General features: G+C 36.4%; 1 protein-coding gene across 1 annotated transcript in view; it reads right to left on the bottom strand.

The window, feature by feature from the left end:
* Nucleotides 1-6,871, bottom strand: part of TNIP3 (TNFAIP3 interacting protein 3) — an 86,119-nt gene extending 79,248 nt beyond the window's left edge. The window contains exon 1 of the mRNA XM_057706379.1: nucleotides 6,816-6,871. Coding sequence (XP_057562362.1) covers nucleotides 6,816-6,847 — 32 coding nt within the window. The 5' untranslated portion in view covers nucleotides 6,848-6,871. The remainder of the gene's footprint in view (nucleotides 1-6,815) is intronic.
* Between the last annotated feature and the right edge of the window lie 6,124 nt (nucleotides 6,872-12,995).

Genomic DNA, 12,995 nt, shown 5'->3' with positions numbered 1-12,995 from the left:
AACGGGAGGGGGTTGACGGTAGAGAAAATACTACGAGTAGGTTGTCTCACCTGGTGAGAAGGACTTCTAGAAAGCTGACCAACTGAAGTGGCAGGGCAACTTTAATTTCAGTAAGGGAGAGTCTTCTTAGGAAAGAAAATTTTGACCAGAATGAAGTACTTGGTTCGACAGTGAATAAAATTTGAAGCAATAATGACACTGTAGAAAAATCGGTCTATTTCTGGAAAGAGAGTAAACTGGTGTTATTTTGCTTGAGAGCATTGTTAAGTACCTATCAAAAGTTTTAAATTTTTCTGTACTTTCACTCAACATTCCACATTTAGGAATTTACTCTAAGAAAACAAAACTGAATGTGCACAAAGATTTAAATACAAGTATGTCTGTTGCAGCATTGTTCCTAATAGTAAAAGACTGAATACAACTTAAATATCTCAAACAGGGAATCAGTTAAATCAATGTTGATACAGCTACATAACTGGATACTATAGAGATGAATATTTACCTGCGAAAATATTTATCATATACCTACTTAAAAATTTTCAAAAGCAACTTTTCCGTTATAGTCCCATTTTTAAAGAAAAAGATAAAAAGAGGTAGAGAGAGATCTGAAAAATTCTATCAGTAGTTATTTTGGGTGTTAGGACTAAACTTGAGTTTTCTTTTCTTTCTTTTCATCTGTATTTGCAAACACTGAAGCCTTCTACATAAATATAGCAACTCTTAGAGTTGCCACACACAGAAAGAACTGACTTATAAGTCATGTTTTACTGTTATAATTACAACATAGAAACTATTGGACTTCCCTGGTGGCACAGTGGTTAAGAATCCGCCTGCCAATGCAGGGGACATTTGAGCCCTGGTCCAGGGAGATCCCACATGCCGAGGAGCAACTAAGCTCATGTGCCCACAACTACTGAGCCTGTGCTCTAGAGCCCATGCTCCGCAACAAGAGAAGCCACCTACAATGAGAAGCCCATGCACTGCAAGGAAGAGTAGCCCCCACTCGCCACAACTAGAGAAAACCTGTACGCAGCAATGAAGACCCAACACAGCCAAAAATAAATGAATGAATAAATAAATAATAATAATAATAATAAATACTATTTTCAAAAAGAAAAGGAAAGGCAAGGAGAATAAGAAGGTGGCATTGTGGCAGGTTAATTTGTGATGATCAGAAAAATGTTCTGTTTAGCAGAGGAGTAGAGCAACCTTACAGGCTAAATTAGTCTCCACTTACTCACTCATTCAACAAACATGTCAGAGCCCTTACCATGTGCTACTCACTGTGATCTGCTCTTTTTCTATAAAGAGCAGCTAACTTTTCAGCAGGTAAGACACAGAAGCAATTGGAAATAATCAAGAAGCACATACTGAAGTTTACTTTTCTGCGTAGCTTGTTATCTACTCTAAATCTAGATACAAGTGTGAAAAAGACTGTCCAAGCTGTATAAAATACTAAATAAATGGAAATCTGATTATGAAGAATAGCCCTCCAAGAAAGTCACATTCAACTACTGATAGTAACAATATAGGGTGTGAAACTCATCTAAGTTTTGTTGCTAATATTTACATTTCCCTTCGTGTTTATATTCTAAAATAAAGTGTGATATAGTACACAGTAAAAAAATTTAACAAAGGCAAATCATCCAAATGATTGGAGTCTTAAAATAATGTGCTGATATTTTCTGCAATACTTGAAAACTGCTCTGGTAATATAAGGAGAATAATGGAACTTACATGGTTAGAACAATGAATGTAATTGTATTTGGAAAGCAGATGTCTCCAGCTTAGAAATATTTCCTAGATGTGAAACGAAAAATGATTCTCTAGTACGGTTGCTTTGGAAAGTGAGGTGATGTGTGATTCAGGTAATTACAAGCCTTCCTAACACAGCAATATATTCAGAATATAAAGTGAGCACTATGTCACTTTATATTCTGAATATCATTTGATATAAAAATTACCAAATGATATAAATGACTAAAAGCAGGGAATAAAAATTTACTTCAAGCAAGTTCTGAACATAACCTCCCTAATTTCTAAAGTTAATCTATGTTTGAACAGAGACGTATGTAGTACTCGAAGTAGAAGCCTACTAGCGATGAAAAAACCCAATTCACCGAGGGTATTAAATTTTTAATTTATATGAAGGAATAAAAGAGAAAGATCCAAAGAAAAACCAACTTGAATTTTCCAAACCCAAGTGCCTTCGTTTTTCTGCATTATTTCCTCACTTAGTGTTTTGACTTAACTTCCTGTCATGGCAGCATAAAGAGTTGTGAACTTGTTATTTCCAAATTTCCCGGAAAACTGGAATTTTGCTAATGTAGTATCTTCCATCATGTTCATTGGCTTTGATCCACATCACATTCAAGCCACGGAAACTAAATGTACTGCCTTAGAAGGGTCTGTGTATTTAATTACCATGTTGGAGAACCGGCCATTAGCTTAAACTCTGAAGCCTTCTGCAAAAAAAGGGCAACCCTTAGGAGCTGCCACACACAGAAAGAACAGACTTACAGCTCACTCAGCTGGCTGCAGGCTGTCTGCAGCCTGCCGGGGGCCTAGTGAGACCTCCAAGCGAGCTATGTGCCTCCACAGTTAATGTCAAAGATGCTTCCACTGAGGTCAAAGCTGGCGGATCCAGTCTCCAGATACTCAAATTTCATGCGGAGAGGTAGTACCAGTTCTTCCAAGATAAGTGATTAGCAGCACCTTTGGAAATTTTTAATTTGGTATTCTTTCCAACAGTATTTCCCCAAACACTTCCTAGCACATAGCAGTAACTTTACAAGTGACTGTTACATTAAATCAAACAAACAGACAGAACAAAAGATATACCGTAGATACCTTCTTGGGCATTTTGTTTAAGCTGGGCCTTAGAAAATAGAAAGTTCATCCCGTGGGTGTTGTCTGTATGGAAAAAGCTTTTCCTAAATGTGCTTTATGGAGTCTGGCTGAAAACACAAGTTTTCCAAAAGCAACCCCTCCCCCCCCTTAAATCTCTGTGAATGTATCCATCTAATAATAGTTAATTTTATGTAATATGTTACACAGAAACAGGTGCTTGAGATGCTACTTTCTTATTTTGGAAAGAGAAGAGACTTAATTACACTGTTGTCCAGAAACCCAATGTAACTTTGATGTTTATTAGTTTGAAGAGCTACAATTTCTGAAAAACTGACAAATTTGTCTCATGAGTTTTAATATTGAAACTATTTAAATTCAAGCATGACTAAGAATTAGCAAAATTTATGAGAAAAAATAGATGACTATCTGTGATGTTCTGTGAGTCATTAAAAACACTTATTCAGCACTTCGAAATTAATTTCTCTTTTATCTGACAAAACAATGTGAATGGATAGAAAATAGATATGTTAGTCTGAGAAAGTGGATGATAGCATTAACTTCTCTCTTCACAATGTGGACAGCAACTGTATAAACTGCCCTTTATTCTGCCCTTCCAGAATAGTTTAATTTAGGGTCAGGTAAGAAGTAGGTTAAAAACGAAGAGGCCAAAAGAATTGTAAAAATGCTTATGATATCATAAAAATGATCATTTTAGCTTTCGCTTACCACATAGTCTTATTCCAACCAAAACATCTGCCTCTCACCCCATAAACGTCCCTAATGCTATTCTTCCCTTTATGAGCAAAAAATGAAGCTTTAAGGGACGTTTAATAGCCAGCAGCTGTTTGGCTGCCAAATACTGCATCTGGAGGGGAATGTACTATTCATGTGGGGGATTAAAAAAAAACCTATTGTTTAATTTTCTTAAAGTCCACCAGCGTTTTGCATCAAGACATTTAAATGTTCTGAATATGCGGAAAGACACAGGAGCTCCTTAAGTGCATCTGAAACCAGTGTATTGTTCCCAGAAGGCAATGAATAACAGAGATTGTATTTGACCATATTCAATACATAGGCTGAACAAGTGCTAACGTGAATGAGTTTAATGCCAGGTAAAGGAGGCTTGTCATGGGAATTTAACATTCATTTTGTTCTACTGCCATTACCTCTACTTGAGGCTATAATCAATCATAATAGTTCTCCTTGCTAGGTAATAATTATAATTTTCTGAATACACAATGTATTTTAAAAATACATTTCTCAAAATAAATGTTAGGACAGAGGGAAAATTCTGCTTTAGAAAAATTTAAATGAGGAGCTGGTCTTATAAGAGTACATCAAAGCAAGGATGACCCCAGGATCATGGTATGTTGAGTGGGGCTGCTTTTTAAACAATATGCTTTGAGATTTTGCTAACAGGAAGTATAAAAACATAACATATTGTATTTACTTTGATGATTTCTCACTGGGATCAGTTGTTTCCTCTACTCCTTTACTTTAAAAAGTAGTTTGGTACGACAACCACGATATCAGTGTATCATCTCTAAGACGTGGCAAATTTTACCCTTGCAGAACCTAAAATGGTTCAAGTAGGAAGGGATCAGTTCAGGAGAGAAGGAGGGAAAGATGACCAGCACTCACTATTCAGTTCCTATTCTGTGGTCTATCATCTCCCTTCTTTCTTCTCTCTTTCTCACCTGACCTGAGAGGAAGGCGGGGACTGCATCTGTCTCATCCACCCATCCTTCTTCCAGAGGACCCCAAGTCATATACACCAAAAGGTTGACCTGAAAACCATCTCCTGAGCATTTTAAATTACTGTCAAAGGACCTGCTTGTCTCATTCTCTTAGAAATACAAAAATTTTACTAGTGTAGAAAAAAATATGTTAACTACTAAATTCTGAGTAGTTTCTATCATGGGTAAATGTAGAGAATCTAAACATTAATTTGGGTTGCTGAGGAGAGAAGGCAACAGAATGGGACTCAGGAGCTTACAGAGTCCTATAATTCTCCACATGGAAGAAAATGGTTTGTGTGGGGGGTGGGGTAGGGGGGGTAATCCCTACGTTTCTGCATCGTGGTTATACTGAACGAAAAGCTAGGCTATTCATATCTTCAACACCCAGAAACAATAGGTTTGTCTGCCTGCTTTTCTCCCTTCCTTCCTTCCTCCCTTCTTCTCTTTCTTTTCCTCTCTTTCATTCATTTTTTTTTAAACCGGTAAAATTTGCCAAATGTGGACCTTTGCTACCAATGGAGAATGGGATATCATCTTTCCTAGAAATCGTTCAACATCATATATTGTCTTCTATACTTCTGTAACAGCTATAGTATCTTAGAGGTTGTCAATATAATCAGTTAATCCTCAAACTACTGCTGTGAGGTGAATTTCTATTTTACTTACACATTTTATAATAATTTATATGAAACTGATCAATGGTTATTGTAGACCTACTGCTAAAGTGGGTTATACTGTTGTATGCCGAGTTCTTTCCCTTGAGGTAGATAAAATCTTACTAAGCAGACAAGACTTATACATACAGCACAATTATAGAATAATAAAGAGTAGTGCATAATAAAATGCTAAATTAATGCAATTAAAGGCTAAAATGTTTGTTATTGATACTGAATGTAACTGGTTGAGAGGGATGGGAGAAATCAACATTTCTACATTTATTCAAGCTTCTAGTCGCACCTCTGTCCCCCCCCCACGCCAATTTCAGACACTGTGGCCAGATTAGCCTATTGTCAATCCTTTTTCAGAATTCTTAATGGCTCCCTTGTGCATGGTCGTGATTCTCACAGTGGAAGTACATATGGGCTTCTTTTAATGAAAAGTTTTTCACAGACCAAGAACCCTGAGAATATGTCTCCAGATCCACAGGCTATGAGAACCCAAGTTTGAGCAACACTGACTTGAGAACCTGAGGGTAATTATTTCCTTAAATTATCTTTCACTTGAAAGAAGTTTTGTCTTTATACACAGAGAAACACTGGCCTGTACAATAAGTTCTCAGCTATTTAGTCTCTCATTCAAGATGTGTTTTGTATTCCATGCCAGATGTGGAAGTCAAACTGAACTGCTCACCAGTACTCAACTTACCTACACGACATTTTTGTACACATTCTGCTTTCAGCTTGGAATACCCTTTCCTTTCTCTTTTTTTTGATCTGTCCCCCTATTTTCTTTTTGCCGGAAATTAGGTCAAACATACCCATCTTCACACATCTTTTTATGCCCACAACTAGGATTCTCACCTTCCTCTGATTTCTCAGGGCAGATTATCTGTGCCTCTTTTATGAGACAGAACATTCAACGTTTATTATACTTAGGTGTGTGTGTGGCTTTTCACTTCTGAACTGCAAGCAGCTAGAGGAAAAGCACTGGATCCGATTCATCTTCTAGAAGCAGCTGGCATGATATCTTGCACAAAAAGGTGCCAAATAAGAAGTCAAAGAAATAACTATATGGATCAATGAACAGAGTAAAGCTTGAGAAAAGCCATAAATGGTTGATAGAATGTAGAAAGTGACTGAAGAAGGGATTTTTTGATAAGGGATTTAGTAAATTTCTCACCCTATACCTGAGCTAAGGATTTAATCATTCAGGAGAGAAGATATAGTTACTCTTCACCTTATTAATGAAATAGAGTTGTTTCCTAGGAGAAAATGTGTGCTATTCAAGAGAAATTATCTTAAGATCCAAACTTGTCAAGCGAAAAAAAATCAAATAACTTCCATAACTTGCTATGATTCTTGCCTCCTTGAATAGCAGCAAAAGAAAATGTGTTCAAATAGTCCACACTGTTATCTACCATACTTTCTTATCAACTCTTTGTGGCTGTATCCAGATAAGTTCTCATCTATGCTTGAGAGACTGAAAACCTTTGTCTGAAAGCTGAAGTGCTCCTATTAGAATATTACTATTAGAGGCATACATCCTCTAAATAATGTCTGTCATTACCTTTCAGAATCTTCTGACTGATTGGTGAGCATGACCAGTTTCTCTTCGTGCTTCTCGTTTTTAAGAGTCGTCCACATGGAATCTAAAGGAAAAAAAATATAAAGGACATGAGACTTTTGGCCACATCTCAAGGGAAGATAACCTTGTCAGTCAATGGAGGAGAAACCACCTGTTATGCATGTTTCCCAAAAGCCATGTTTTTATTCTCATGTCTTGTTTTCAGCACTGCCAGTTATGAGAAGACAGACCATGAACTTGCCTTCTGTCTAGTTTCAATCAAAGGTAAAATACTGGGTGTAAACATAAGGACCCAGTCTTCCAGTTAAGGAAGAGTCTCATGACAGTGAGAAATTGTCCAGGAGTAAGTGAAGAAAGCTGGACATTCCAACACACGAGTCATAAACTGTTAACACTGTCAGACTGACATGTTTGTAGTTCAATTAGCCAAGTCCAAGAATGAGTTTTCCAGGAGTGCCTAACGACCCAATGACACCAAGAGCTTTCTTCTCAGAATCGCATTCATTCCAGCTTTTTCTCCAATAGGAGTTAGTAATTATTTCCAGGATTTTCAGGATAACAAGGGAACTGGTAATGTGGTCATTAAAAAAGGAGGAAATTTGAAAAAGTGTGTAAGACAGAATTTTTTTCATTTCCCACTTTTTTCTATTTGATATTAATTGCAACTTAAGCACCAAACTGTGGTCAGACATTACACAGACATCATAGTCCCTCCTGGGGGTTATAGTAGATTCTTGAGATTGAAGCACTGGAAGACTTGTGTATGTTTTAAAAGCCAATTCCTGCAGGCACTTAACACATTTGATATGCATCTGGAAACCACTAATTGCTGTGATCCCATCAGAAAAGTTGGGCAGTTCAGGTCTGTAAGAAACATGAAACCAGTTTGTTTGAGTTTTATGAGTTTCTATTTAATTGTAACAACAATCCCAAGAAAAGTTTGTTAAAATGCTCCAAGAAGGATTTGTTTTAGCTATTGGCAAGCTGTCTTTACATAGTGTGGGAGGATGGCTTTTTTATTTTCTTTTGTTTTCAGCTTGTGACAGCTGTTTAAAAGTGTTTAAAAGTCATCCACTACCACCATGGTAGCCAGTTACTAGATGAAAGCAAATGCATTTCAGGGCTGTTGTAGGAATTAGACCACCAACTAATACAACTATCTTTTAGCTATACAAAATTGCAGAACTGCCCAGTTTCTTCATGTGGCACTCTGGAAATACCGTACAATTCTGCAAATGCTTTGAAAAAGCAAGCAAGTGAGGTGCTACCTGACAAAGCAGGACTTGCAATTAAGTGTGCACTCTGTAATTTCTGGAAGATGAGGTTTTTAAAACAATTCATTTATAAAATAAAATTTCAGTAAGGTTTTAAAAATATCTTCAAAGGTTTCTTTATTCCTAAAATTACTTTTTAAAAAAATGTTGATTTCCCAGAAGTCCTGAAATGACACATGGAGACCTGGAGTATTAGAGAATCATAGAATTTGAGACCTTGAAGAATACTAAGAATTATGACATCATTTTACAAGAGAGGAAACAGAAGCCCAAAGAGGACCCAATGATTTGGCTAATTAATGGCTGATCTAGGATTAGATGTCAAGCCATTTGACGCCTAGTCCATGACTTTCTGTTGTTGTTCCACAATTGAACATTATACAGGTGAAGTTTCAAGTCTGAAATAAGCTGAGATCTAATGTTAATGTTAAAATATTTAAAAACTAATGTAGGAAATGTTTACCTGATAAATGAAACCTCCTAGAAACGTATTTCTTAGGCAAGGACATTATACTATTTGAACACTGGTGGTAAAAAATCCTGAAAACAGCATGTGGAGAGGGAAATTTGAAGACTTAAAATGTTAGAGTCTATACCATAATAAAAAAAAAAAAATCAAAACCAAAAACAAAAACCAAACTTTTGTTTTGTTATAGTTTTAAATTCTCAGATAATACTTCCGAGGCACTAAAAACAGATGAAATAGGTATTGTCTCAAAGGGGTACTTTACCAAAGATTGTATTTCCTTCTAAAGAGCCTTTGCAAAGCCTGGAATTTTACACTTGTTATTCTTTTACCCAGGAAGTTAAAGTATCAGCTAGTGATAATCAGAAAAATCAACATCACAGGAATAATCATAATTTCCAATAGTTTATCCATTTCCCCCTATAAGGGGTGTTTTCCCATCAGAACAGAAACAAGACCATCAGCAAAAGACACTCAGCAATTAAAGGGCTTCTTTTTCAAGTGGAAGCAAACAAATCAGGCCAACCCTGAAGACATAGGGCCTTTCTCAACTTCCGTGCTTCATTTTTTTTTTTTTTTTTTTTAGTTGTAGAGAAAATGAACCACTTTAGAAGCCTCATAAGACTTGGTAAACAGGTGTGTGCCTCTCTGCACTTTAATCTCTGAAATTATAAGTCAGGGTGACATTAAACCATAAGATAAGGAATTCTACTGAAGTTCTTGCTCCTTCAGTTTTTCCCAGAATCAGCCTGGAAGGAAGGGCATGGACTTCCTGAATTGTAATTGGCTGGCGTGGAGACATGAAAACAGGCAGGACCAAAGCACCTGCTACACCGAGCCAGGAGACAGTGCAGTGAGAATCCCCAAGCCTGTAGCAGCACATTGCAGCCTATTGCAGCTTGACAGGTTCATTTATTTCTTATAAAATGTGTCATTCAAACGTTTTTGCTTTGCTAAACATTTTAAATGTTTCAGGCAGATCCTCAATGGGACAACTAAGTCAGACATAGAACATCGTGAACTTTCATTAAAACGAATAGTATCTGAATATCACATAGCAGAAAGATAAAGGAAAGATAGGGCACCTGACCCCTCTTAACCTTTGTCCACTCAAGATGAATTTCTCAGATAGTTTATCCTGAAATACTTACAATATAAACTGGTCAAGTTTGTACTGCAGATTATGGTGTCTGCCTGCTATACTCATTTCTGTTAACTCTTAGGTAGAAGTCAACAGATCTTTCTCTCATGTCTGTGATATTTGTCTCTACCCTGCAGGGTCATCTGAGAAGCTGTTTTTCTCCCAGAAATGTTCACATATGTGGTCCCTGAGACACAGAACCTTTGTACACTATCATCCTTGATAAGAGATGTGACTGTACTGTGACTGCTCTCTGCCAACAAAGCTACTGTGAATTAAGTCCTGCTATCTCTCTTCTGAAATTACTTCTAGAACCCATAGCACGTTCTTTAAAAAATTTTTGGAAAAGGCCTAAGTTAGGTTAAACTTCAGTAAATAAGGTGAAGACAGTAAAGCTACGTAAAATCAATGGTTTAAAATAGGGTGAAAAATAGAGCTGTCTTCCTTCCCTTGTTGTAAACTTTTAAAATATGTTTCCTTTGCATCTACAGAAGCAGAGTTGCATAGTGATTAAGAGCAAGCTCGGAAGCGAGACTGCCCAAGTACAGTCCTGGGTCCTCTAGTGACTCATTGACTGAGAGATTACAACCTTTCTGTGTCTCTGTTTCCACTTTGGTAAGATGGGGATAATAATCGTACCCTAATGAGGCTTAAATATGTTGATAGATGTAAAATTTATACAGTGGTGCCTGGCGTGTAGTTAGTGCGCTAGAATTGTTTATGGGTGTCATTGTGACAGAGTCTTAGGAGGAAGGAGATAAATAATGTGATCATTTCACCACCTTGGCTCATGGTGGGTGGGAAGAGCTCATATCAGGAGAGCTTGGTGAATGGGGTTGGTATAGATGATATCTTTTAAGGCTCCTTTTGACTCTAAAATTCTCTGCCTCTTAAGATTCCAAGTAAAGAAATAGTACTTGCTTTCAAAGAACTCATCATGCTATTGAGAAAATAGGATGCTGAGCCTTACAGGCTCAAATCCAGGTGTTTCTTATTTTCATATCTCCAGGATCCTACCTGGTACATGTCTCACAGTGCGGACCAAATATTTTAACAGTAGAATTAAGGATACCTAACTGTATAAAAGGAGAGATGTGAAAATGAAAAATAACTGATATTGACAATTAAGAGTTTGAGTGTAACAGGACTTACTATGGCCAACAGCAGTTGCTCAGACGTTTTTAGTGGGTTATTTACATTGTTTTATTTTTACCTTTTATATCAAGGAAATTTGAACACAAGAGGGCTTAAAATAAAGTTGTTTTATACGTTTGTTTTCCTGGGGGAAGACTAGTATAAATCACATATAATTTCTGGGAACCCAAAGATTTACAATTAAAGACCACGGAAGTTAGAGTACCTAATTGGCTGACAGCATCCTCTCAGCTAAAAGCAAACACATTTCTTTGTTTCCATTGTTTGGTTACTTTCTTCTTCCTCTTCTTCTCCCCCACCAGTTCCTCCTCTTTCTAAGGAGCTTCTTACTGCTCAAGTTGCTTTCTGTTTAACTTAACCAAAAGATCTCCTGGATTCTTGGATGGATTTCAGTGCATCAGTGAAGATCATAAACTCTTTGATTGTTTAAGCGGAAGTTTACACAATCCACAGTTCCAAAATAACCCAACTTTAGAGGATAAACTTACTTTTGGAAGTAAACCAAGTTTTATGAGCTTTTTGCCATTTGTGGTGACAAGCTTTTAATACACTTGGATTTCTAATGTCAGGTTCAAGGACTAAGGCGTGCGCATTACCAGTCATAGTCAACTATGCAGAAATGGGTTTTACAGACCTTGAAAATATCACATTAAAAATTGCCAAAGAATTCTTCTACCATTGTATAAGATTGTTATGTTGGTCAAGTCTATGCTATAGCATTGGAATGTGTCAAAATAAATGGTGCAATCAAAGGCATGAAAGTTTTACTTAAAACAGAAAGAACCTGAGGCTGACAAGTGATTTCTATCTATATAAAATGCTCTGCCCTCTGGGGGATACAATTTAGAACTCATACTACCCAGAAAATCTGTTTCATTCCAGAGTCCACCTTAACTAAATTCAAAATCAAATGGTAACCAGGTTTAACACATTTAGAATGAAATGTCCTAGGTAGGTACTAAACCATCATGAAAATTATTATCCTTATATTAAATGTATATGATAAATAATAAAGATTTTATAAGATATTATGCTGAAAAACATACATACCTATACACTCATACTTACATACATGAAATCACATATTGAGTTTTAAAGAAATGATATATTGGTGTCTAATACATAAATGCTTATCACATAAGAGATCTACAAGTAGTCAGTTGATCAAAAAATTGATTAAAATTGGGACTCATAAAGAATAATACATTACTATCATAATAATTTGTTGTAACTTAAAATACACAAGTGCACATCAGTTGCTAAGCCCTCTTTTCCCAGCAGGGATTTACTGACGTGTTCCACACAGGCTTTCTGGCCCACAACAAATCCTCCATGAGTTCTAGTTTTAGTTTCTTTACAAGGGAATTAGACTTGTAAGACTTTGACAAAGCTGTCTGAAAATAGAATGCTTTTAGATCTTTATGATATTTTTCCAATCTTTTAAATTTGTCTCACCCACATCCAATTTAAATTTGGCAACTCACCTTTATTGGATGTTTCCAAGGTACTCAATTTAGCTTGCACAGAACAATTCTTTTATCTTTTTATGTACTCATGAATCATAAGCTTATACAAATTTTATTTAAATTATGTAATTGCAAAAAATTAAAATTGCCACACATAGCTTGGGGAAAAATAAGACTGACTTTTGGTAAACTCTTATTTTCTTGGCAGAAATAAGTGAATGTCCTTAGCTGCGAGTATTCAGTGTGCCTTGAGTGCCAGTTTACAGAGAGACTAGACAGCATGGTTAATCCATGCTGAGCTGGTTAAGTGGAGTTTGGAAAAAGAGCAGTGGTTTCTGTCAGGAGTGGGAAAATGCCCACAGGGTATCAGTAAGCTAAGACAAATTGGTGACATTAGGTGGTGGTAGGGCCTATGGAGAACAGGTAAATGAATGTCCTGCCTGAAGGCTTTAAAATTCAATCTTTTTAAGAAAGGAAAGTGAATGAACAAAAAACAATGTTCTTAAACAATATTTCTGTTAACTTTCAGCAGCCATTGGGTCTATTTTTCATAGTCCTTTGTAACTTCCAAAGCATGAGCTTATTTGTTGCTAGTATGTGGATAATCACGCATAAGTTTTGAGATCCTTGCGATTATTAGTAAGAAAGAAATAGGAAAAA

The sequence above is a fragment of the Hippopotamus amphibius genome, chromosome 13 (genome assembly GCF_030028045.1).
Source record: "Hippopotamus amphibius kiboko isolate mHipAmp2 chromosome 13, mHipAmp2.hap2, whole genome shotgun sequence".
Lineage (NCBI taxonomy): Eukaryota > Metazoa > Chordata > Mammalia > Artiodactyla > Hippopotamidae > Hippopotamus > Hippopotamus amphibius.
This window is presented reverse-complemented; position numbering and strand designations above follow the sequence as displayed.